Below are 27,692 nucleotides of genomic sequence, written 5' to 3'. Positions count from 1 at the left end.
CCCATACATAAGAAAGAGACTCGGTTCTTACAGTTTCTTGTTTTCCTGACTTGTATAAATGGGGATTTGGAAAAGAGATTGATCCTATTTGGGGGCTAGGCTTGGTGATTCAACATGGCTGCTGTGTTTACCATTAATTATACTGTATCACGTGTGTGGTTCAACTATCTATTTGTACATAGCAACAGAAATACAAGAGTGGTCAGATTAATTTTTAATGTTTCTTGCCTCAACAAGAACTTTTAAAAATCAAAGGGAAAAGTAGAGTACTACAGAAAAACAAAAAACACAGTTACTCAGAGTCACAGTTCAATCTAGTTCACAGTCTTTTTACAAATATAAAATATTTGTTAAAATACGAAAATAGATGACTTGTTTTTTTCTCATGCCTTCTTTTTGGGTACAGGATCAATATCAACATCCATCCTCATTTCCTCTTATTTGACTCAACATGATCCACTAGAAATTGATTTGTACTAACATACCTTAGAGTCATGTTTGTTACATATATAGTATAGTGCAGTAGAACAATTGAAATAAAAGATATGGAAACAGTTTGTAGAACTGGCTGCAGCAGGCAAACTACCCATAATAATTTTAAAAAGGATGCTTTTTAGGCCTTCACTGAAAATGCAGAGCTATCGTAGACAAAGACTGGATTAATACTAGCCATTAGCCCTAAAACTATCATCTTCAGTGGTGGGTTCTGGATTTGGTTGCAACCGGTATGACCGGTTGCAACTGGTACTTACCGTCCGCGACAGCTCTGCGATGCTCCAGCTGCTCTGCAGAGCATTGCACAGGCACCGTACGTACCATGCATGAAAGCCCTGATGGGCTCAAATACAGGTAAGGACAGTGGGTGGGCCCTCTGGAGCACTGTACCGGAACGGTACCTGGTGCTCCCAGCAGGTACCAGTTTACCCGTACTGGTCGTATTCCACCATTGATCATCTTATATAGTCTATTGACTGCAATTACTCCAGACATGCATTTTTGGGGAGTCGAAAGACTCATTGATTCATGGATTGAGGGTGGTTATTTTATGGATGGAGAAATTTCACAGAAAAAAATACAATTCTGCCCCTTCCCCCTTTCTCACATCGAAATGTAAGGAAAGTTCACTAACCATCTATCTCGCTAAAATACTATGTCTTTATGATAGCAAACATTGATATTGTGAATGTGTTAACTGGAAACTATGCTTTCTGTGGAATTGAGAAAATTGCCTTAATGTCACAGTAAATGAAGCCAAAAGGTCTCCAACTGGTACCTATTACAATTATTTGGTTCTCAGAAGTAATTACAAAAACTGGCAAAGGAAGTCATTCTTAACTATTTTTCTGTAAAATTATTTATTACATTTGCATACAAGAACCTATTTCCATTTATTTGTTATGAAACTCTGAACAAATGGCCCTCTTTTTCTGAAACACACTTAAATACTTTTATGCAGAGTGTTCGTAGTTTTAACTTCATAGTCACAGCAAAACAACGTCCCAAAATTGTATAATTCTTAAGCAAGTATATCTTGGGTGCAAAAAAACCCCAAAATGATATCCTTAATTGATACACGTTATGATTATGTACTTTTAAAGTTCATAGATGCATATAAAGAACTTCAAATATGTTTGGCTCAAAGTCTTCAGATGAGAAAGCAAAACATTTCTGATTGCTAAAATGTTGATTTTTTCCGCATATTTTTGGCTTTTTTGTATGCACAGAGGGAACCAGCGAGACCTAGTATAGCCAGCAAGCATAAGGCAAATAGAACATAAAGAGTTATTTCAGCTTCAGATGAAGTCAAGTCCAGTCCCAAAAATGGCACTTTCTTGATATCTTCCAGTCCTGTTGGGCTTGTAAGTGGCAGATTACTAGTAGCAGCTGTTGAGCTTGTGAGTGGCAGTCCTGTTGGGCTTGTAAGTGGCAGATTACTAGTAGCAGCTGTTGAGCTTGTGAGTGGCAGAGCAGTGTTTGTAACTGGTGGTTTAGTAATACCTAGAAAGGTAAAGTAATGTAAGATTTGTAAACTGGTACATCCAAGTATGCTGCCTAAAAAATTGCCCTAGTAGCTTTCAAACACCTCAAACCAACCTCAAGTAGAGAAGATCGTTACTGTCAGTGGCATGTATAGGGGGTCAAGACCCATTGGGTTTGATTCATAGTTGTAAAAATGAAAATTCCTGTATTCTAGCTTCAATCCCTGAGGTTATTCTCTTGAGTATTCCTCTTGGGAATGCTCCAAAATCAAAGACAAATAGATGCAGATTAATTTGCTTTGGCATTTTTACAGAGATGCCTATTAAGATGTTCCTTTCAGCACCAGATATGGCAGTATTTCGTCTCAATACTAGCTGACTATTGCATTGCAATTTCCTCCTGAAAATATCAATCTCTTGGGGGGTTTTTCTACCATATAGAATTGTGTCCAGACTGGTACAATTATTACAATTAAAAAATGGTAATAATTTTTAAATTTAAATTAAACTTAAAACCCTTAAAGCTGGTCCTTTTCTGCTTCCAATATACCTTACCTTCAGGCTGTGGTTCCAGACACAAATGAGGTCCATTAGCTGGATCTGGAAAGCCGTTACAGCGGATAATAGATGAGTAATATTTTGAAGATTCTTTTGGTATTCTAGTTAGATTGGGGTCTGTGTAGTTGGTGTAATACAGGCCAAATTTTTCAGAGAAGCCCACAGCCCATTCAAAATTGTCCATCAAAGTCCAAACTGTGTAACCTCGGAGATCAACACCATCAAATGCAACTCCTGTTATATATATAAAAACAGGGATGGGGCAGATTCTTCTTACAGTGGTTTTATGCAAGTTTAATTGCAAACTCATACACAATGCGGATTCCTGAATAATTTGGGTTGCAGCCTTTCTGTAGGCATCTGGACTCTTTCAAAACTTCATTTTGAAGGAGTAAGCACAGAAGGAAATCCTAGAGCCAGGCATATAGAGTGAGTAACCTTAAGCTTAATGCAAAGTGTGTTGAAAAAAATAGCTCTTAAGATTAAACACTATGCACTTTTTAATTTTTATTATTGTGCGCACACACGCGCCCACACGAACATACCCTGATCCTTTGCCCTCCTATTTTCCCCATAATAACCCTGTGAGGCGAGTTAAGCTCTAAAAGAATGACTGGCCCAAAGTCAATCAGTTGGTTCTCATTCCTAAAATGAGACTAGAACTCACAGTCTCCTGATTTGTTGGCCTGTACCTTAACCATCTTAACTACTACTCCAAACTGGCTTTCAAGATTTCCAGTAAGGATAGCCGAATATAGACAGTGAATAAATGGTTACCATTTTGCTCTTTTCACATGTTTATTAGAGAGAGATTGATTATATATTAGAGGTAGTTGATCATTAGCCTCTTCCTTCCTTTAGTAAAACAAAGCCATCAACCTCAAATGATCAACTAGTTTCAATTAGCTCCTTTTCCAGGAAAATCTCCATTCTAGTAACCCTAATAAAGTCTGGTTCCACCACAAATGCGCGAACGACAAAAGCGCACCTGACTAAACCACGCCGACAAAACCGTGCTGACAAAACCGCGCCGACAAAACTGCGCCGACGAATGAGCGCTGAAGCGCGCCGACAACAGCACGCCGACAGAAGCGCGCTGTAACCCTAACCCTAAACCAAACCCTAAACCTAACCTTAAACCTAACCCTAAACCTAACCCTAAACCTAACCCTAAACCTTACCTTAACTTAAATCGCGCTTCTGTCGGCGCGCTTTTGTCAGCGCGCTGTTGTCGGCGCGCTTTTGACATCGCGGTTTTAGGGCCGCGGTTTTGACGTTCGCGCATTTGTCGGGTCACGATAAAGTCTTAGCCTCCTTATTTATATATTTTAACTTATTTTTAATATTGTTAACATTACAAATGTTAATCTGTTCTTGCTAATATTTTTAGAGTTTTTTCTCTACACACCATACACAGCATTTAACACACTCACAAAGCTTTAAAAATAATAAATAGCAATTACTAAGCTAGCTTGTTCCAATGCTTCACAGTCAACAGAATAACTAAATTTGCAATTGGGATTAAATTTTCAAAATCTCTGGAAATTTTGCACCATATCATTCACCACAGTCATTCACAGGGTTAGAATTTATTTTCTCACTTCTGTACTCAAAATCCATCTCCATGCCAGCAAAAGTCCTTTTTCCATTACATGCATTCGTTGGAAAATTAGTTAAATGCTCACTCTTTCATGGAAAATAGAGATGAGGTAGAAGGATTAATTGGATTTGGAGACCACTTTCGGAAGGAAAACCACATACCTTTTAATGCTTCGTTGATGTAACTCTTTAAATAATGTATGCGCCAGGTATCATTCAAGCCTCTATCTATACGTTCAGAAATTCCGTTCTCAGTCACATAAATAGGTGGATTATTGTATTCTTCTTTGATCCATTTTAAGAGCCTTCTGAAGCCAAATGGAGTCACTTTCAACCAAAAGGAACCAGAACCCAGCCAGCTCTGGTCTACTATGGAAGCAACACCTCTGTCAAAGCAAACATAAACATATGGGCTCTTTGGTGCTATCTGTGCTTGGTTGCTTGCTTGAAGACCTCTCATTACCCACCTAGGTAACATCATCAGTGCTAAAAAGGTATGGGTTTACTCTCTTTTTATATATATGCAAGTGGCTTGCTCTGTCAGTGTTGGTGGAAGTAGATTTGATTTGATTAGGCTGTTTACTGTTAGCTTGTTTGACTGAATTGGTTAATTGTTTCATTGGTGTATTGTTTCCTTTTTGATTATTGGTATAATGTTAATCTTGGTGTTATCTTTGCTCATCTGGGTTTTGATTGCTAGTGAGGAGGTGTTTTGGTCTTTTTTATTATCTCTTTTGAATAGTATGTAGATATTGTTTATCACTATGTGGTAAACAATGTAGAGATAAACAAGTTATTTGGTTTTGAAACCAAATTTTATGGCTTCTAAAAGCCTACAATTTAGAGTTTTATATACAAGACTATTTTCAAGAAACTATTGTTGAAGTAATCCATAGTTTCAAAGCATTGGCTTTCAATTTTATGCGCCAATGATTTAGTGGTGGCCTGCAAGGATACTATAAATGGCCCAGAGAGCAGGATCAAGTAAAAATGAATAACCAGAAAAATGGCCAAAATCTTATGAGATATCATGAGATTTTGACATTCTCCTAAAATCTTATGAGATTTTGGCTTTGACGGTGATCTGCAAAAATACTGGTGTCCCTGTAATAAAACAAAAGTTTGGAATTGCTGGCTTAATTTGAATGTACATAGTGTTAAGAACATTTTATGTACTTGCACTTTTTAAAAAAGTTAATGTTCCAGTGATTCCCCAAATAATAGCATCTGCATATTGATCACTTAGGGCTTAGGCAATGAGATGCATAGCAAAAGTGAGGACACAGACAACTGTAATTATAAGAAGTTGGGCCACTTATGCACTAGGATTTCATTTAAGGACCTATTTGACAGAAATGATACCCATTTACAGACATGCTACAAGCACTATTTAAAATAAACACAATTTATTTTATACTGGGCAAACAATACACATGTTCACCAAAGATCAATATGTAACAGTTTCTGGCTTTTTGAGAACCAGCCATCTACATAGTCTTATGGAAAGTTTAGATTCTTCTGCAACAGAGACCAGCATATAAGCTGGTGCCTGTAACATGTGTGTATAAGTTTCTTCAAAATGGCAATAGCATAGCATTTAGGCTTATCTACTATCCTATAGTGCAGTGATGGCTAATCTTTTTTGTTGTGAGTGGCAAAAATGTGAGCACGCATGCATGATAGTGTGTGCGCATGCCTGCACCCATAATGCAAAGTGCGCCCCTACATACGCATACATGCACAAACCCCCCACATGCTCCCCCCTCACATGCGCTGCACTGCTCACCTCCAAGCTGAGCTTGGTATTTCCTCAGGGGTGGGGGGCAGGGAAGACTGTTTTTGCCCTCTGCAGCCGCCGCTACCGGTTCGCCCAAATCAAAGAGAACTGGCTGAATACCACCTCTGATTCTAACCTCTGTGCCACCAGGGCTCTCAAAACATGGGAAGATTCTCATTTTACCAAATAACAATATAATGGTAAATTTTATTGAACAATCACAAAATCCAGTAATTTCACCCTCAAAAACGGCTAACTTTATATTTCATTTTTATTAGGATTACTTAAATGGTGCATAATTTAACACAATATAAAATCATGCTTGCAGCTTACCTATCCGCATCGTAGGATGTTATAATAGCAGGAAAATTTAAATTGGATGCTAGGATTGTGGTGTAATGATTCAAGCCAAAATAGTCATACGTGCCTTTAATTCTTTGCTTTTCACTTTCAGTAAATTCAGGAAGCCTGCATCACATATAACACAAACATACATGGAAATAGATAGATTTCTACATGATACGTTTATTTCAAAGGAATGGCAATGTTACATATTACTATATCAGCTGGGCTCTGTAATTTATAATGTAGCATAAATTCCGATGTAGACAGTTATCGCAAAAGGGCAAAAGCATGGCATGAAAACTGACCTTTTACCAAGAGCATAAGAATAGTGCATGTTCTTAGATAATTCAGAATCTGATCCAAACCTATCTAGCTTCATAACTGGAACCAGGAATTGAGTTGCTTTACTGCTGGTTTGGTTATAGCACAGGGCCACTCCGGAAATAGCAAAGGACTGGCCTGCGGTGTCTCTGGCAGTTAAAATGGGGCGCAAGAGGGGGACGTATGTGGGCCCCTGCATCCCATTTTCAGCCTGGAAAACTTCCTGCAACACTCTGCCACCCAAAATGGGGCAGGGGGGGCGAGCACAACCTCCCTATGCCCCATTTTTGGCCTGGAAGGCCTCCTGCAGCATTCTGCCAGCCAAAATGGGGCCCGAGGGGGACACATGCCCCCCTCTCACATCCCATTTTGGCTGGCAGAGTGGTGCAGGAGGCCATCCAGGTGAAAAACGGGTGCAGGGTGGCCGCACCTGCCCCCTCGTGCCCCATTTTGGTTTGTCAGAGTGGCATGAGGCATCTGTCCCACCCACCCACACCCAGCCTGCCACGAGGAGAACTACAGTGCTGATGTGGCCCTCAAAGAAATCCAGTTGTATCAGAAATGAACACTAGCCTTCTCTTGAACTTCTGTACTTTCATAAATTTCATAAGCATTTAGTATCTATGAAGATTTTCAGTCATCTGGGCCATGGTTGTCTCACAGGTGCTTTTTCAAAGGCAACTGGACTACGTTTGTTTTCTTTCTTTTCTTCTTTCCTACCTTTTTTTCTTTTTCTTCCTCAAGGAAAAAAAAACATAGTCCATTTGCCCTTTGAAAAAGCACCATTGAGAGGAGCATATAAGTGTTCCCACTGGCAAGAATCCTCTGCTCTCATGATTTCATTTCATCTCACCTCATCCCACCTCCCAGCTTCTTTCTCCTTTGGTCCTTCATAGTTTTTTGAAGTCATCAGAAAAGAAGATACCCTGACAGTGGGTTGAGGAAGCTGGTCTGAGTGTTCCAAGGAGTTTGCCAGCAGACTCCTCACCACCATTTCAAAACATTCAAAAATCTCTGAAGAAACACCAACCATCAGGGCCCTCCAGTTCCCATGCGGTTGCTGAGATAATTGGTCATCATAAGACTTTCATTTTTAACAGCCGGCACTTGGATTTCCTTTTTTCTTCTGTCTCCCATTCTTTTTCCTTTTGTGACATAAGGCAGTGGAGAGTGATGGCTTATTCAATGATTTTTTTTTAATGTAGCCTATCCCGAGAACTATTCTGCATTAGTGAATCACTTACCGTGAAATGCCAGAACTTCTTTCTTGTATCCTCTTTTTCATCAGATCACTATAATCGCCGGTTTTGAAAATAGGATGAGCAAACCAACCAGCAAAAAACTGTGGCGGGACGTCACAAAAAATCAAGAATTACACACCCATTAACCAACTTATTTGTGAAAGAGCAGTTCCTCAAACCTCGTCCCCCAGACACCTGTTGAGTCTCCACATTGTAACCTTGATATAGCTGCTTGATAGTTACAGCTGCCACTTGTCTTCCAAGGACACCTTGTTGGTGTCCTTCTATCCTTAATCTCTGAGAGTGTCAGAGCTCCCATAACCTATACCCATGATAGCAAACCTATGGCACAGGTGGCACACAGAGTCCTCTCTGTGGGCGCACCAGCCGTCACCCAGCTCAGCTCCACCATGCATGCACGCATGCCTCCCGCCGGCCAACTAATTTTTGAGTCTTTGCTGCACATGTGGGAGATGTGTACACATGCGTGGGGGGTAGGGAGAGTGCGGGGGTGCAGCATATCCCCACACCCCATTTTTTATTTCAGGAGGCTTCAGTGAGGCCTGCTAGGCGCAAAAAGGGGGAAGATGGGGTGCGGCCCCCTCTCTGGCCCATTTTTAGTCTCAGGAGGCTGCAGGGAGGCCTGTTAGGCCAAAAACGGAGTGCAGTGGGAGCAGGCGCTTGTGCAGGGGGGAGTTGCATGCATGCGCAGGGGTGAGGGGAGCTTGGGGGTCATGCGCACATGCGTGAGGGCACATTGCATTATGGGTGTGGGCATGAACGTGCACACTGTCGCTCATGTGCATGCGATTTCGGCACACGAAGAAAAAAAGGTTGGCCATCACTGACCTATACTCTCCATCTGCTGAATACAATGCAAAAATAGTACTAGTAATAGTTACAGCTAGAACAACAACTCCTACCCACATAGCATTGGAGGTGTGTGATTAAAAGCATCAGCCCTTCCCTCTTTAGAAATAAAACATCATCTACCAGCTTTTTTTAAAGTATTCCCAAATATTGCACATTTATTAGATTTCATACTACCGGTACCTTTCATTTAGGAGCTCAAGGCAGTGTGTATAGTAGTCCCCCCTTCCCCCCCCCCCTTCTTCAACAATCTATGAGGCAGGTTGGGCTCAGTGGTGGGTTCTGGATCCAGTTCCAACCGGTACGGTTGGAACGGGCCCGGTGTCGCCCACATGGAAGCGCGTGGCATGCACATGCATCGTACCTGCCTGCGATGCCTCCGCAAGCTTCGCAACACTCCAGCCGCTTGGTGGAGTGTCGCGCAGGCACCGTATGCACCATGTGTGGAAGCGCCAAAGGATTAAAGGAGGTAAGGAGCTCGGGTGGGCGGGTGGGCCCTCCGAAGCACCGTACCGGAACGGTACCTGATGCTCCGGACAGGCTCCAGTACGCCCATACAGGGGCGTACCACCTGCAACCCACCACTGGTTGGGCTACAAGAGGAGAACTGCCTCAAATTTATCCTGTGAATCTCCGTAGCTGAGGGCAAATTCATATCCACACCTCCCCATTCTAAGTCCAATAATTTAACCATTACAGCCCAAGTAATAATATAAGCATGAAGCTCTTAAGGTTCGTGATTCCCTTTCTGAAAATGCTTTCTTAAAAAGGCATGAATTTAATAAGGCAAAGAGTAGGTACGAATGTCTGCTCATTAGACTATGTTTCCCTCCCCAAGGAATTCACTAGGTTCCACTTCTAAATGTGACACTGAAAGGCACGTATATGAACAGATGTACCCTAAAGCACAGCCGCTTTGAATTATTTATAAAGATAATAAAGACGGGATAAATATAAATGTTGCACATTTCAGCTATTCATAATCTTAACCAGCCTATTCCAAGTAAACCACCTTCTAGATTTATGAATATAAGGTTACAGTATTTCTATAATAGCACAATTATTCTGAATCAAGTTGGAAAAATATGAGCTGGTCTTATTTCCTAGCATTTTATGTGTGCATGCTGCCATGTAACTCTTGTTTTAAAACTGGAGTAAGCAAGGATTAACATACAGGAGGGCATGTCCCAACTAGGAGGACAGAAGACATGATTAATAGTTGTTCTCTCCTCATACTTGAAGACTGAAGCTGATTGTGCATTATTTTATATCTCAGGGATATTTACCTTTTTCCATAATCCAAATACCGATTAGATACTAATACCTATTGAATACCTAAACTATGTTTCTGTTGATTTTATTTAATAGAAGAATACATACTCTTTGGCTTTAAAATCAAGCAAAACTATAGATCTTATTGAGAGTACATGATAGAGTTTACATTGAGGTGTCCAATCTGGGCAACTTTTAAGACCTGTGGATTTCAACTCCCAGAATTTTGGGTGTTGAATTCCACAAGTTTTAGATTTGCCAAAGCTGGACATCCTCATGATTTATATCATTATTTAACTTATGAAATGGTGGACCTTCTCAACATTGTCTCCTGATTACCGATAGCTTGTATCTCAGCTGGTCCTTAGCTAATATAATTTGTGATCAAACCGGATGGAAACTGTGGTCCAGTAACAACTGAGGATCCGGGGGGGGGGGGGATTCTCATTGTTACAGATATTGTATTACCTGAACGTATCTTTCAGCAGCCTCATAATCCTCCTGTTTGTGAGGGTTCTTGGGTTCGGCCCACTCAATACTGATGGAAAGTGAGATCAACCCTTTTTGTCTGGAACGGTAGGTTTCATTGTAGAGATGCCACACTTCTGCGTGTGCCTTGATCAAATTGTGTCCCACAATGTAAGGGGCACGACCAGGTCTTCCAGATATGCCTGAGAAAACAGGGACATGGGAATGGTTAACTCTGCAGTTACAGGAGTACCAATAGATTTTAATCTATTTGCTTTTCTGCAAGGAGATAACCTCTTAAAATGTGATTTTTTTTCTTCTTCTTTCAGAATATTATACTAAAGTGGTGGCAAAGGTCCATTTTACTGCTTTGATGATTGTAGCACCGACATAAAGATAATAAATTTAAAGGAGATCCTAAAGAAATAATTCTCTTGTTCAAGAAAATAAATAAAATTATAATTAAACATTATACACATTATATCATACTTTATTTCTGACATGTATATCAGTGCTGGGATTCAAAAACTTTTACTACCAGTTCGGTGGGCGTGGCTTGTTGGATGTGGTGTGGCTTAGTGGGCGTGGCTTGGTGGGCGTGGCAAGGTAAAATCTCCATTCCCTCCGCACTCCGCGGAAGGTTACTGCAAAATCCCTCCCAATCAGCTGGGACTCAGGAGGCAGAGAATAGATGGGGTGGGGCCAGTCACAACTGGTATTTACCAGCTCTCTGAACTACCAGTTCTCCAGAACTGGTCAGAACCTGCTGAATACCACCTCTGATGTACATCAGTTTCAGGCCTGTGTGAATCCCTACTCTGTGGTTAACTAAACACTCTAAGCTGAAGCTTTTCCGTAACTCGTTTACACAATTACACATCTGTCTTAAAGCCATACTTCCCTATGCCCCAATATCAGTTATATAAGTTGCTGAGAATTACTTGTGTTTGCTTAAAGAAGAGCAGACTTCCAAATACATGCAGTTGAAGTTTACCACGGCCCATTGGCTTAAGAGGAAGAATTAGAAAAATTTAAATAGGCTTGGCAACATAGCCGCACCAGACCTGGCCTAATATAACAAGGGAGTAAAGACTTATATATGGCTTATAACGATTTCTTGCATGCTCTGCTCTTCCTGTAGATATCTATTGGAGAATGTTTCCTGTGACTTTTTCAGAATTTCTAACAAGATTGATTAACAGACCCAAGAGACAATGCAGAACTTGTTCATCTAAGAAGAGATTTGCTATTCGGTTTTTCCAAAGCTCTTAGCTCCATTAATGTCTTCCATTAATTACTTCTGTTCCCTATGTACTGTTTAGAAGAGTCAGGAATACTGGGTTAAGGGTAAGGAACCCATGAATTCCTCACAATTGGTCCTGACAATTAAAGTGGCTGAAATGTATAATTCAGCAACACTTGAAAAGGCTAAAGCAGGAGTGTCAAACTCAAGGCCCCGGGGGCAGATCCGGCCCAGGGGGTGCTTAGATCTGGCCCATGGGCCACCCTGGAAAGAGCAAGGGACCAGCCTGAGGTGTATTTGCCAGCAAAAAGGAAGCTTGTGAGGGTCATGTGCAGCCCTCCCAAGTTTTGTTTTTGCTGGCAGAGAGTTGCAGGACACCATCACAGTCGAAAATGGAGCTTGGGAGCCCGTTTTCACTGGCAGAGAACTCGGGCAACCACAGGTAGCCCTCTGACATGAGTGACATCATGCTAGCCATATCCACCCTGGGCACACACCCCACATTCCCCCAGAAGTCAAACACAACCCTGAGCGGCCCTCAATGAAATCGAGTTTGACACCCCTGACCTAAAGGCTACTTTTACATTACATTAATGTGATCTTGGAATTTTAAGTTCTCTATTAATTGCCAAACTATCCTTTCCTAGTCAACAGAGATTTTAATAATCAACAATACCCTCCCGTTTTTCTAAAGTATTCCTCCTACAAACAAGGATTGGTGAAAGACCTTACCTGGTGCAGACACTCCATAACCATGACCAAGGTTGGAAATGACGTAAGGCTCATTTAAAGTTATCCAAAATTTCACCTTGTCTCCCAATCTTTGAAAAACGAGGTCTGCGTAATCTTTAAATTTCGGAATGATGGTCTCATTTTCCCACCCTCCAATGTTCTGGAGGGCCTGAGGAAGATCCCAGTGGTACAGGGTTATCTAGAATTTAAGACATGCATTTACAAAAGTGTATCATTTTTTTTATTTTTGTTCAATTAACCAGTTATCTGTGTAGTGGCAAGCTGTAAAATATTACTTTGGGAGAAATGGCTTATTAAACTATTGTACAAAACCACAGCCAAGTCATGGGGTGAAAATATATAATATTCAAGTCATGATTATGTGATTAAAATTCAGATGCTTGGCAACTGGTTCATACTTATGACTGTTGCTGTGTTCCAGGGTCATGTTGTCCCCTTTGACAATCTTCTGACAAGCAAAGTCAATGGAGAAGCCAGATTCACTTAACAACCAGGTTACTAACTTATCAACTGCAGTGATTCACTCAACAACTGTGGCAAGAAAGGTAATAAAATGGTGGGAAATTCACTTAACAAATGTCTCACTTAACAGAAATGTTGGGCTCAATTGAGGAGCTCCTGTACCTGGTTCTTCTGAGTATTGTATAACCAACCTTGATTATAGGTAATCTTCAACTTACTACCATATGTTTCATGACTGACTGAACAAAATGACCTACATCTGGTCCTCACAGTTATAACTGTTGCAGCATCTCCATAATCACACGAACAAAATTTGGGTGTTTTGGCAACTGGCGTATATTTACAATGATTGCAACGTCCTAGAATCACCATTTTTGACCTTTCCAGCTGGATTCCGACAACCAAAGTCAATAGCGGAAGCCAGAGTTACTTAATGGCCATATCGTTCACTTAACAACTCCAGTGATTCTCTGACAACTGTGGCAAAAAGAGGCCATAATTCTGAGCACAATTCCCTTAACAGCCACCTTTCTTAGCAATGGAGATTCTGGTCCCAATTATGGTCGTAAGTCAAGGACTACCTATATATAACAAATCATCTCATTGTAAACCTGAAAGATAACATCTTATTCCATCTTACAAACATATGCTGTAGCACAGGGGTCTCCAATCTTGGCAACTTTAAGCCTGGCAGACTTTAACTCCCAGAATTCTCCAGCTGGAGACTCCTGCTGTAATAGATTGTAAGATGTTTATTTTACCTGAGGTTGGATATTTGCTGCAAGAAGTGCATCCACAAGTCTTTCATAGTACTTCAGGCCAGCTTCATTGATATGCTTGGTGGTCCCATCTGGGAGAATGCGAGGCCAGGAGATTGAAAAACGATAATGGGTCACCTTGATATCTTTCAGAGCAGCCACATCTGCCTCTATTTTGTGGTAGCTGTCACAAGCGACATCTCCGTTATCATCGCTGTCAATTTTCAAAGGCGTGTGAGCAAACTGGTCCCAAATACTGAGGCCTTTCCCATCTTTTCTCCAAGCTCCTTCAATCTTTAACAAAAGGGAAGTTATTTATTTTAGGTTTTTACAACTTTGATCACGCTGGCTCTCACTTCAATGACTCACTGCTAAGTACAAAATTAGCAATATGATTAAATTGACTAGAAGAAAAAGAGAGACAGTTTAAGAACTGGCAATGTCACGTTTTCCTTCCACTTTTTTTTCTGGAGTTTTAATACATTTGCCGAAGGAGAAATTCCTGTTAATCTTATAAACTTCGTCTGGTCTAATAAGCATGTTTTTTTATTATGGGATTTGAATTATCATTAAAGTGGTAGCTCACCATCATCAAGATAAATACTAATTTAGAAAAAAGAATAGTCCAGACATCCTAGAACCAACGTACAATTACACCAATTGCCACCTGGGAGAAGCCGATCTCTATCACGTAGTCCATGAATTTCTCAACCAGTCCCACTCTCAGTGAATGGATTCTGAAGTTCCCCAGCACAACAAGATGGGGAATCCAATCTTTGTCAAGTTATCAAATCCAGCAGCTCAGATGCTGGCCAGTGTGTTGGGTGATAAACAAGCAGTACCCCTAGCAAAGAAGAGCATCTGATCATAGCAAAGAGGATTATTGCTCTACTCTGACCCTTCCTTAGACTTTTGAAACAGAAATATCTCCAAATTAGGATACAGTTATGCATATGGGCTCTTTTGCACTTCCTTTCCACATAGCCAAAGATTAAGGCCTCATTATAACAAGAGTTAGCATTTAATGATAGCAGCCTGAGTCCAAGTCTCCCAGCAACCTGGCATCCAAAAATTCAAGTAAATCTTGAAAATAACTATATCAGGGGTGTCAAACTCACAGCGTCATGTTGTTGTCACGTGACATATAGCTTTTTCCCCTTCACTAAACTGGGGATGGGCATGGCCAGCGTGTAATGCATCCTGTCTGCAGGCCGCGAGTTTGACATCCCTGGTCTATATTGCTCTCTGCCAATCTCATTCCTTTGCCATACTCTCCAGTTCCTCTTCACTCTTCCGACCCCTGGCTGTAATCCCCCAAGCTTTCCCCCCACCCCAAGCCCTTTCCATGGTAGTCTAGTTGGTGAATCCCCTAATTTTCCACTACCACCACTTCATACAGGAATTCTAACTGTCTATCCAGTGGCTATTTGGGCCAGATCTAATAAATCTCCCAACAATTTCCACAATGTTCTTCATAAAGTTCAATATCAAGGTATGTTTCTTTTTATAACCTGATATGCTGCTGTGGCCACACTCCAATAGAAGTTCTTGGGAAATTCTCCATAAAGGAACTCATCGTCTTCTGAGAGTGGGAATCCGTTGTTACGTATGATTTCTGAATAATATATAGCAGACTCCTTAGGAGTTCTTGGCCTGTTTGGATTTTCAAAATCAACCTGGTGTAGGCCAAATTTTGGCTCATAACCGTGCAGCCATTCAAAATTATCCATAAGTGACCAAGCCGAAAACCCTCGAAGATTTACTCCATCCAGTTTGTAGGCTAAAAAAACAGGAAATCAAAAGACTGTTTTTGTATTGGATATGTTTACTGTAATGCTAAAAAAGAAAATAAAGTTAAGAAACAAGAAAAAGACGATGATTTGCTTCTGTTGACCTATGTGTAAGTGTAGGTAGCAATCTTGAGAATAGCTGGAAGTAAATTGTCCTTCAGCCTACAGTCTTATGTACATTTCATGGATTTATTCCCAGATTTCAAAATCTGTGACATTATGAATACAAATGAAGCAAGGCTGGGTTCCGGCAGGCACTACTGCTGATTCACTCATGTGTCACTGCGCATGTGCGCGCACTTGATGCACGCTGCGTGTGCATGCGCAGTGCAATTAAAATTGCAAAAAATTAAAAACAAGATGGAGAATTGGTTGGGGGGCGTGGCAGGTATGCCAGTTCCAGCTGGTTCCAGCGACCCAGGCTGCCAAACCACTACCGATTCGGCTGAACTGGTCCGAACCGGAAGGAACCCACCATTGAAATGCAACCCTTCTGAACTTGGTTCTTCAGACATGCTGGATCTACAACAGTCTGAACTGCTGGCCAGAACTTCTGTTGGACAAGGCTACAATCCTATGAGGTTTTCTCTGAACTCTGAAGAAATAACTTCATTTGCAGGAGACAAAATCTCACAGAATACATGAGAAATTTTCTCTTAGAAAGCATTACTAACACTCAGTGGTCATTCCAGAAAACAATGATTTTTCAGATGTAAAAGTAATTGAAAAGTTAATTAAAATCTACTGTCTTTAAAATGATGACTGATACAACCTTGTATACTTTTAGTCTGAATTCCTACATGGTCAACAGCATTTATTGTCAGGAATGTATGCTTAGGTTTGCATGCTTGATTTAATTAACTTTAAATGTAGTCATTCTTAATTTATATTTTTATCTAACAGTGCGCTCCAAAGAATATTTTGCCAATGCTGAATCCCACTGAGCGCTCCCTTTCAACATTATTTAAAGCTTGGATTAGTTTAGCTGAGTAATAAGATGACTATAAGCAATGTGTCAAATTTGGCTTTACTTTTTTTTTGTTTAAGTTTTTCTAATAAAATAAAATGAAATCGATAACCTCGCATAAAGCAAAGCAAAGCAGCCTCTAGTCTAGATTTAAAGGAAATGCCTCTGGGTTTGTATTAATTGCTTGGAAGAGAGCTGAATTAGTACACAGTACTCAAAGTTCCCTCTTGGAACATAGATGTTCCATGACTCTTCATCTTGCCCACCAGATGATCAGGATGCCCATGATAAGTCTAAGTCCAAGGAGGTCCAGTAATCACTGAACCCAAAAACGTATCCATGCTTCCTATCTGGTACCTACAAGCATACATTAAATTGCTACTATTAAAGCATCATGAAGAGTCAATGGAAGTTGGGCAGCATATAAATTTAATAAATTATTATTAATTTTTTTCATTACCTTTCAAAGCTTCATCAATGTGGGTTTTATAATAAAATATCCTTTTGGTATCGTCAACGTCTGACTTAGCTTTTATTCCGATTCCATTTTCGGTAATGTAAATAGGTAGATTGCCATATTCCTCTTTGACCCAGTTGAGGAGCCTCCGGAGCCCCCATGGCACAGCTGGCATATTTGCCAAGGCTGTGGTTGGCCACGAAAAATCTCTCTCCAGGGCTCGTTCTTGGTCAGTTTCATAAGAAAATGGTTTCAACTTGGTGGTTTTGTGCTGTATAAAGCTGGTGGTATAATAGTTTAAGCAGAAGACATCTGCTGTGCCCCGGATAAATTGTTTCTCTTCTTCAGTGAGAACTGGAAGGCGGGAGATGGGCAGTTTCTGTAAATCAGTCCTGTTTCCTACTGTCCATTTCATGGCACTTGGATAATCACCGTTTTTAAAAATTGGATGTGCAAACCATCCTGCAGTGAACTGGAGGAACCGATCCGCTGCTTCTACATTGCGGGAATTTCTCCGTGTCTTCGGTTCAACCCAGTCAATGTTGAGACTTATGGAAATTACACCTTCCTGGCTTTTCCTATACTTCTGGTCATATGTATGATATACCGTGGCATGAGCCTTCAGTATTGTATGACCAACCTTATAGAGGGCTTCACCTGGTTTGTCTTCTACATTTGGAGGATGGACTCCTGTGTCGTAGCCAAACCATGAAATTATGACAGGTTCATTGAAAGTAATCCAGAACTTTACCCTATCTCCAAAGGTCTGAAAACAGAAGTCAGCATAACTATTGAACAGTTCAATCAGATCAGAGTTTTCCCACCCACCAATATCTTGGAGAGCTTGAGGCAGATCCCAGTGATATAAAGTGACCATTGGTGTAATATTTGCAGCCAGTAAACCATTGATCAATCGGTTGTAATAATCAACCCCATGACTATTTATAGATTGGTTTCTGCCATCTGGAAAAATTCGAGACCATGAGAAGGAGAAGCGGTAACTGTTCACCTTTAAGGCTCTCAATAAATAAAGATCTTCATCTACTTTATTGTAGCTGTCACAAGCTATATCTCCAGTGTCATTGTTCTTAATTTTTCTCGGCGTATGAGTAAAGTTATCCCATATGCTAGGTCCTTTCCCATCTGCATTCCAGCCTCCTTCAATCTGATAGGCCGAAGTGGAAACGCCCCACAGAAAATCTTCCGGGAAAGTGTCATAAAAATACATGTCTCTTTCAAAATTAGTCTGATCAGAAAACTTTTCCCAAACTATCTTTGCCTTTGATGGGACTTCAGATGCTGACAAATTAGGCAACCTTGAGAACATGGAAAAATCCTTTCTGAATGGCTGGATATGTTTTATTATGCTTGCATTAGAAAATCCATTATTTTCAATCACAGAAGAGAAGAAATATGCAGATTTTCTTGGCGTCCTTTGCCTATTGGCATCTTCAAAATTCACATTATGGAGGCCAAATTTTTGACTATAACCTGACATGCCTTCGAAGCCATCCATCAATGATCGGGCAATATATGCCCGAACATCCACACCATCTTCCTTTACAGCTGTTGAATAAAGAACAAATAATTTGTTTAGATTTTCATTCAATCCTATAAAATACACAGAATGACCAAAAATGCATTCTGTCATCTATACAAAATGATGTGAATATGTGCAGGCCACACATAGTCTCTCAGTATAATCAGAGCCTATCAGACATGAAATATCAGGTCCACATATGAAAGTCCAATTCAACTGAGTTACTGCACAGAAATCTTTTAGTAAGTAACAGCACCTGCTTGGAGTTAAATAAGGGTCCATAGAATTCAAGGAGGGTTGATCTTAGTTCACTTGTGGCTACATAGAGATTCTAAACTGATACCTCTTTTAACTCCATCCCCAAGTTCTGCCACTCCTTCCCCTACAGAACCAAAAGTATATCCAATTTTATTTAGCTTGAAATGCAACTACTCATCTGTTAAAAGTTATACTTTGGTATAGGGTTTTGGAAAATGTTCTGGTCATGCTATAGTGACAAGATGACAGGGATACTTCTTTAATCAAGGACTTCATTGCATGGGGCCAGGTATTCCAGCATTACCCATCAAGCTTCACTGAGCCTTTCTGTCACTCATACGACTATGTATGAGAAAAGGCCCTTGATTGTATCAATTGATTAGTGATGGCTGCCAATCTTTTGTGCTACCTGAAGCTCAGTAGTGGACCCCAAGCCAGTGCCACCCATCTTTCATGGTTTGGTATGAGAAGGCAAACAATAGATTTGTATCAGTTTTGCTTGACAGTTTGCTTATGTGCACTCATGTGCAGTTCAATTAAAATTGTTCTGGCATGCGCAGAACTTAAAAACAAGATGGTGCCACAGATGGTGCCAACTGGAGAACGGGTTTGGAGACGTGGCAGGCCTGGGTTGCTGCTGGTTCCAGTGACTCACACCACCATACCACTATTAGTTTGGCTGAACCGGCCAAACCGGTAGGAACCCACCTCTGATTTGTATGTTTTAAGCCAGGATAAATAACAGGCCAATATGAAGCCTTGAAGGAATGCTTCTCTCTGGCATTGCTCTAGGAAGTGAAGTAGCTCTCCATTTATGGACAATGGGTTTAGAACTTCATCAAACTGGTTATTTCACTAGCCTGGGACAATCTTCTGAGCAGAAGACATTTCAACCAAGGTGTAAACATCAAGTGCCCAGCCTTGATGCTTTCAATTGGAGGCAATGAGGCACTCTCTTAAAGAAGTGTTTAAAATCAAGCAGTGTTTAAAATCAAGTCACTCTAGAAAGTAAAGTTTAGTTGAGTAATAATACTCCTTGGCAGTTTTATAGGAAAAACCTTTGCAACTGGAGTCATACTCTGCATGTGTTTTAATGATTTGGCTCCTGAAAGCATGGGAGATATGAAGTGATACCCAATTATTTTTATGCAGGTTTTGAGAGTATGTGAAGTTGATTGAAACAGAATAGGTGTGGTAAACCTAGCACCTAAAACAGTTACCCTGTCAATGGGTTTCAGCAGAATGTAAGGGACTGCATGTCTTCCCTGATCTTTGGGTTGGTTAGGAAGACATGCAAATTTTACCTATCACGCCAATACAGATAAACAATACACGGGACACTAAGAACTTAGCATCTGGTGAAAGAGCCAACTATTCACCAAACTTTCAGACACTTGACATGAAAACCTTCTGTACCTTTTAAGGCCTCATTGATATAGAGACGATAGTAATCCAGCCTTGCGGTATCATTAATCAAATCAGCCCCATCATCAATAGGTGCACCGTTTGCCGCGATGTAAATGGGGATACTGGTCTTTGTATATTCTTCAGACACAAATTGCAGCAATCTCCTCAACCCCCAGGGCACAACGTACAACCAAGGTGCTGCTGTCGTCGGCCAAGAAGGATCCACATCCCAGGAAAAGCCCCCAATGGTCTCATAATCTGAATTACAGGTTTGATTATCCAAAACACCAACAAGTCTAGAAGTATAATGAGAAAGGCCAAAGAAATCAGCTGTTCCTTGTACCATTTTCTTCTCCTCGCTGCTGAATGTGGGGAGCTCAGCAATGTCGACAGAGCACTGCTTAATTGTCTCCTCAATCTGGGTTTTCAGGATCTCTGGATAATCCCCATTAATAAATATTGGGTGAGCAAACCAACCCAACATGAATTGCAAGTAACGCTCGGCTGCTTTCAAATCCTGGGGAGAGCCGGGATTTCGGGGCTCAGCCCAATCAGAGTTCAACACTATGCCAACCTTCCCTTGCTGTTGGGGACGATAGTGCGTGTCGTAAACATGCCAAGTTCGAGCATGTGCCTTGAGGATGATATGAGCAACCTGTTGGAAAACAGAAACATACAATAAATTCAGTTAAACGTTACTCCACTGAATATTTTATTCGAAGTTACAAATTCAGATGCTAGTATCTCTGACAAGAAGGAATACAAAAGAGTGCTCATCCAGGTGATATTATATCAGCAGGTTCTAATGTTCAATTATTCAGGCTCCTGATTTAGGCTTGACTAACCATACTCTGAGAAGGAAAATCTAAGGATTTTTCTCAACTCATTTTTTAGGGCTTCAGCACAGATACAGGACCCTTCATAGCCAATTCATGGGTTACAATGGGCCAAACCGGGTTTAAGCATTTGGCCCTTTCCATTCCAGAGATATTTGAAGGGTTCTGTGGGTGTTCTGGGGATGATGAAAGAGAAGTTGGCACCATGTGCAACCTATCACTCACTGTTTGCCCACTTCTCTCTCAAACACTTGGCAGTCTTCATGATTTGGATTTCTCATTTGTCTTTTCAAATTGTTAACTAGGTGATGTATATTAATTCAAGCCTCAGATTAAGTAGCTAACTTTTGTCCTTCAAACTTTAAGTTAGGGCACATTTTATTGCTTCTGGTACCTTATAGGATGCTATCCCTGGACTGATGATTCCTGGAGGATGCTGCCCTGTACCATAGCCAGCATAGCTAATGACCCAGGGTTCATGGAAAGTAATCCAGAGTTTGACGCGATCTCCAAAAGTGGCAAAGCAGAAAGCTGCATAGTTCACAAAAGCATCAATGATGCTTTCATTCTGCCAACCACCAAAGTCCTGCAGCACTTGAGGAAGGTCCCAGTGGAACAAGGTCACCATGGGTTCAATGCCAGAATCCAGCAAGTTGTCAATGAGCTTGTTGTAGTAATTCACTCCTTGAGGGTTCAGGCTGCTGTTGTCCCCATTGGCAAAAATCCTAGACCATGATATAGAAAATTTGTAGATCTTGGGGTGAAGGCCTCTGAGCAGATAAATATCATATTCAGCCTTGCGGTAACTATCACAGGCAACGTCGGCAGTTTGATTCTTATAGATTTTGTCTTGATGTCCAGATCGATCCCAGATACTCTCACCTTTCCCATCTTCTGCCCAGGCTCCTTCAACATTAAAGGATGCTGTTGATGTACCCCAGAGAAAACCACTGGGAAATGTATCTGCCAAAAAGGAGTCTCTTTCCAGCTCAGTTTGGTTAGAAAATTTTTCCCAAACCTTTTGAAAGTTTGAAAGCAGAGCCTTAGCTCGTGTAGAGTCTTCCTTCTGCTTTGGTCGAGTAGCTGGATCCTTGTGGGAGCTTTAAAAAAATGTGACTATATCAATAACTGCACTTTTGATAATGATTCATTCAAATGAATTCATTCAAATTAAATTTTGGCAAGTAATTTCAAAATACAGATTATGTTATGCAAAAGAGATGTGAAGACCATCATATTTGTTGGGAGAATCACCCAGGGTTTAGAATAAGAACAATATTTAGTGTGTAGATATTCATAAAACCCACCATGAATAAAGACATTCAAAGCAAATGTTGAATTGGCGTTGTGATACCTCAATGCAAACGCTGCCCTTTTGTACATGTGTCATGACATTACACCCATGTACGCAAGAGGTGGGATTTGTGCCCAACAGTATAATGCATGTTGGTCATTCTGATGAGTAGTCTGGATTTGTTTGTATAAATCAGAATAAAACGTAGAAAGTCTGCTGGCCCAATGAGGTACCTCTTGGTAAGAGAGATGTTTATATTATAAAGTTCAAACCATATTGGCTAATATTTTGTCTGCACGTGGAAATGTGTTCACGTGCATCATGGGTGGGTTTCTGCCAGCATTACTGCCAGTTTGGTGTGCGGGTGATTTTGCCCGCGCGCATGAGCGAAGGTCTGTGCATGCATAGAACATTTAAAAAGGTCAAAAAAAGATGTAGCGGTGACCGAGGAACTGGTTTGAGGGCGTGATGAGCATGCCATCCCTACTGGTTCGGAGACCCAGTCGCCACTTCCGCTACCGGTTCCACCAAAATAGTGTGAATTGGTAGTAACCCACCTCTGACGTGCATGTGTATATGTACTGTATGTGTATGTATCTGCATCTTAATCTGAAGACCTCCAAAGTTTTTGATCTTCAGCTCCAAGCACGGGATTTCTCAAGCTAATACGAACTATATTTTTGATTTACTGCAATGGCATTATTGCAGTGCTGACCAAAATGCTTGCACTTACCAAATATTTATTATAAAAGAAGCATATAAGGACTGTCGGGAAAAACATGCATTGTATTTATTTAATCACACGAAAATAAAACAATATTTCATACCTTGCTTTTGGAACGGCTAAGTTCTCTAAGAAGGAGCTCACATCATAGCCTTTCACCTGTGCTTCGGCTTCATGTATGGTTGGAAAACAGAGAACAGAATCAATGCAATAAATAGATAAGCAAGAATAAGTAAGAACTTTCAGTTTGATTACTGTCCCATCTTAGGCATATTAGCTCTTTAGCAAGAGAGGTCTAAAAGATTTTGCTAAGAGCAATATCTTCCATCACACTCAAGAGAAACTGATTAATTTGCAGCTCATATCCTCTAATGTGATGTCATTGCTCTCAACCACAAGCACCCATTTGATTTCCCCCCTTCTCATGGAAATAAGTAGCATTCCCATGTGCAGTAGTGCAGGAGGAAAATGGCTGTATTTTTCTTGCTTCCTAATCCATATGTGTCTAAGCCACACAAAAGCATCACTTATCCTTCCCACACAAGAAACATACCACTGAAAATGGAAGCCATTGTTGCAGGTAGGTTTTCTTCAACAGAAGAACATCCAGAGAAGTTTAGAGTAAAGAGTAGAACGTCCTTATCATGTATGAGATGCTGAAATCAAAACATATTAAGTTATGACATGTGTCACTTAGTCACTTTCACTTAGTCTGAAGTGAAAGTCAAGATCATCCTGGAGAAAATCTGCATGGGTGCTAGGAATTGAATGACTTTGGCAAATTTTGTGGCTTGTTTCTAAGTGAACATTCTGTAAAATTAGTTAAGTTAGTTAAGATTTCCCCAGACAGGCAACATATCCCACCCAGATGTGCTTGATTTACAGAACCTTTGGAGAGAGGTTGATAGTTCAACCTGTCTGAAACGCACTGAATTGAGGGAGGCTGATCTAGAGTTTGCATTAATATCACCACGGTCATTCAAGAGACTGCAGAATACCATAAAGTAAATTGGTGCAATTGATCTGAATTACCTTGATTTCACTGAGCATCTTTTCAATACTTTCTTTGGTCTTACAGTTGTACTGTAGGCTGAGAGACAGAAAATCTATAGAGGCCTAAAATGAAACAGAATCTTGTTATGGAGCGGCCATAAATATCTGCAACCATTTCGGCAGTTATACCTCTGGAAGAACATTCATTAGGATAATCAGGCATATCTGCCAAGGGAGGTGCCCACAGGATCAAAATGGGAGGCATGGCTGGGCCCGTTTTTTGCATGCATGGTGCGTGTGATACACATAGATTTTGATGCTATTGACTGTTGATTCACACCTCCTCCCTCAATGCTCCTTTTATATTATATTTTGAAACTAGGTTTATTTTTAAAACACTCATTTATACTTTAATGGCCGGTCTGAAGGAAAATAACAGCATTATACAAAGAAAACGAATTATGAAGCAGAATTATTTTAGCACGATGATGCCTGATTTTCAGATTTTAAAGATGGATTAGCTACTCTTGCATGCTAATGCAAATCTAAGAAAAATCCATAACCCCTGAAATTGCACAGAACACAAAATCTCAAAGATCTATTCCCACTTTACATCCTCCAAATGTAAAGATGAAAAAATATACTGCAAAAGCAGAGAAATAACCATTTGCAAACTTGAATAAAATATATCTAAGTTATGTATGCATACAGCAAAGTACAACAGCCAACAGGTACATTTTCTTCTAAAGGATAGGATATTAACTTTATTTTATTTATTAATTTGAAGACCTGTGTCTTTCCCCCCCTCCCCAAAATAGAAGCATTATTTAAATGCTTAAATCATTCAATGTAATTCAATGCAATTGAGTTACAAGAACACAATGATTTGCCATTAGGTCAAATTCGCGTCGTCACGGTGTCGTCACATGATGTATCATGACTCCCCCCCTTTTGCTAAACTGGGTGTGGGCGTGGCCAGTGCATGACGCATCCAGCCTGTAGGCTGCGGGTTTGACACCCCTGTGCTAGGAAGACATCCCAGAACAAGTGAGGGAAGAGAACTATATGGACACAAACACAATACCACCAGCAATCAAGTCTCTTTTTAAGGGGGACTTTACTTTGCCAGGAAGGTACACAGAGGTTGCACTATGGTGTGGCTATGCTGAATCTAGCTGTAGGCCTAGGCACCTCTTAACACATAGGTGTCAAACTCACAGTGTCACATTGCTGTCACAAGACATTTTGCGACGTTTCCTCCCTTCATAGTGCCGGGGTGGGCATGGCCTGTGCATGATGCACCCGGCCCATGGGCTGCCAGTTTGACACCCCTGATCCTAACATTATTCCTATGGGATATAATTTTCAGCTGTGAAGACAGTGATCAGTTGCAGTTCCCCATGGAGACCAAAAAAGCACATGCATTCAGTTGGATAACTTATTGATGATTTCCATATGCCTTCTCATATGGAAGACAACAACTGCAAAAAAACAAAAAAAACAGAGGATCACTTCTGAAGATATTAAATTATTAAATATTAAAGTCTTCTTGGATTTATCTGATCCAATATCTTGCTTCCTAAAATAGTTCACTTGAAGATTTAGGGAAATGGCTCAGCTAACCTGAATGGAAAAGTCCTCTTCTACCCCCCCAATGGCCAGACTTCAAAGGTTGGTATTCCCATAGTGTCATTATAACTAATGGCCATTTCATGGGCTTATTTCTATAAAAGTGTCATATTCCTTTTTGATATTAGCTAGGCTACTGGCCATGATAACTAATTGCTGTGAATTCCATAAAGACAACAGGCACAGTACAAAATGTTTTGTGCTATATTCTTTTTCAGCTTGCTAGGTTCTGGACAATCTCAAACGGGCTACAAGAACGGCTTCATTAAATTGCTAATGGGCTGCGTTTGCTTTGGGAAATTCTGTGTTATTTGTTTTGCACGTTAGAATTTTTTTTTTCTGGCTACAGGTTGGAGACTAATCTGATTCCAAGAAAATTAAACACATTACCCAAACTGAAGATATGAATAATTCTGGAAGAACCAGCTGATTATCAATAAAGTCCAAGGAAATGGATACTTTTCCATCTGAAAATTAGGAAAAAAATACATTGTTAAAAGAATCCAAGGAGAAAAATGTATGGAAAGAAAGAAGTAGTATTTAAGTAGTTAGGAGTCTTCAGGTAAGTCTTGAGCAGCACTAGTGGATGGATGGATGGACGAATGAATGATTAGACAACTAGTGAAGTATTCAAATATAAGCAGGATGTGTGCTTTCGTCTGTGCCTGTAGTGTGTAGGGAATAGGATAGGAAATGGGAAGACCCACTTGCCTTTGATGGATTTGAGAAGATGGGAAAATACAAGCAGCTTATATTTAAGGAAGGCATGATAAAGTCAGGAATTCAACTGAATTAAGATTGATAAGATTCTCTTTGAAATGTTCACCCTTTAAGATTACTCTGCTAGTCTTAAAATACCACTTTGTGATACTTCCTAAAACATGTGGCATTACCTCACAAGAGCACTGCACTCTTATTCTATAGGATCCCGTCTCTAAAATTTGTGTTTGTCCAAAATTGCAATTCATTGTTTCATTTATTCATACTTACCTTTAAACGAGTGTTTTTCATGGTAGATTTTATAAGCTTTTTGATGTGCTGAAACTAGCATTTGGAGAGGATCCTCAAGAGGTAATTCCTTGATATTTTTAGGCAAATGGCTGAAAGTGATCCAGGTGCTCACTGATTCACCAAAAGTCCTAAATGAAAAGTCTGCATATTCAGCAAAAAGATCGGCAAAAGTGGTAGATCCAAGCTGGGCAGCTAAAGATTTCGGCAAATCATGCTGATGCAGAATCAAAACTGGCTGAAGATCAGCAGATTTGAGAGTTCGGAGAAGTTGTTGGTAGCATCCCACGTTTCTCTTGGGCTTCTGAGTCTTCATTTCTGGCAGGATACGAGACCATGGCAAGGCCACCTTAAAATGTGTCACACCTTTTGCACGGAGCTTGGCAAAGTGTGATGACAAAGAAGTGAGTGACCGTTGATGGCAAAGACAATCTAGCTGAGCCTCTACAGAATAAAGCGTAGGTTCTCCCATACATCTACTTTCCAAATTCAATATATTCATTAACTCAACGGAAAGAGGACCTGCGATGAAAATACGCCCTTGACTAGGGCCGAATTTCCAGTCTTCTCCAAAGCAAAAAAAAGGAGAGAGAAAAACTAAACATATTTTATAAATTAGCTCCATGTCTGTGGATGCTATAGCACAAGGACTCCTGCCGCATTTATATTAGATCAGAGATAATAAAATTTAACATTTAACTTTTATAACTGCTAAGATACAAAGGTGCCTAATGATGGCGTACTACAATAACATCGTGAAATATTTAATTATCTGAATGTCTTTTATTAAAGGTAGGAAGCAAGCATTGAAAATGCAACTTAGGTTGCAGAACTTATTACTTATTAATGTACTGCCAAGTCCATAGGTCACCAACCTCCCCTCCCAACAGACAGATGTTGAAAAGATAACAGTCAACAATGCCAGTGTTAACTCTTGTGGGATACTTGGTATATTCATAGTAACATCCCTAAGTTTTTAAAAAAATCCAAATTGTGCTTCAAAGGACCAGAAGGTGGTTAGAACCAATACAGATGTACACCTCTACATCTGGCTAGCTCACCTGCATTCTAAAACACATACAGAAACTATTAGTTTTCCCTCAACTGTCAGCTCTGGAACCATTTTGGAAGTCTTCAGGGCTG

The 27,692-nt window shown here is 40.4% G+C and overlaps 1 protein-coding gene across 1 annotated transcript; it reads right to left on the bottom strand.

The window, feature by feature from the left end:
• Positions 1-1,451: 1,451 nt before the first annotated feature.
• On the bottom strand, positions 1,452-27,210 carry LCT (lactase). Its single transcript, XM_087711067.1, has 17 exons — positions 26,532-27,210; positions 25,932-26,008; positions 23,952-24,035; positions 23,473-23,575; positions 23,023-23,089; positions 21,296-22,001; positions 20,075-20,720; positions 16,864-18,426; positions 15,158-15,426; positions 13,650-13,940; positions 12,406-12,604; positions 10,431-10,633; positions 7,824-7,921; positions 6,247-6,381; positions 4,299-4,522; positions 2,535-2,771; positions 1,452-1,998 (listed from the first exon to the last, which is right to left on the bottom strand). Exons 1-17 carry the CDS (start codon positions 27,172-27,174, stop codon positions 1,676-1,678), a joined length of 5,868 nt encoding a protein of 1,955 aa, XP_087567193.1. The 5' UTR covers positions 27,175-27,210; the 3' UTR covers positions 1,452-1,675.
• Positions 27,211-27,692: the final 482 nt, after the last annotated feature.

Source organism: Thamnophis sirtalis, unplaced genomic scaffold (assembly GCF_051295495.1).
Source record: "Thamnophis sirtalis isolate CommonGarterSnake01/CBP01778 unplaced genomic scaffold, rThaSir2_p1.2 scaffold_1, whole genome shotgun sequence".
Taxonomy (NCBI): Eukaryota; Metazoa; Chordata; class Lepidosauria; order Squamata; family Natricidae; genus Thamnophis; species Thamnophis sirtalis.
Note: the sequence above shows the minus strand (reverse complement) of the source record. Positions and strands in the feature narration are given on the sequence as shown.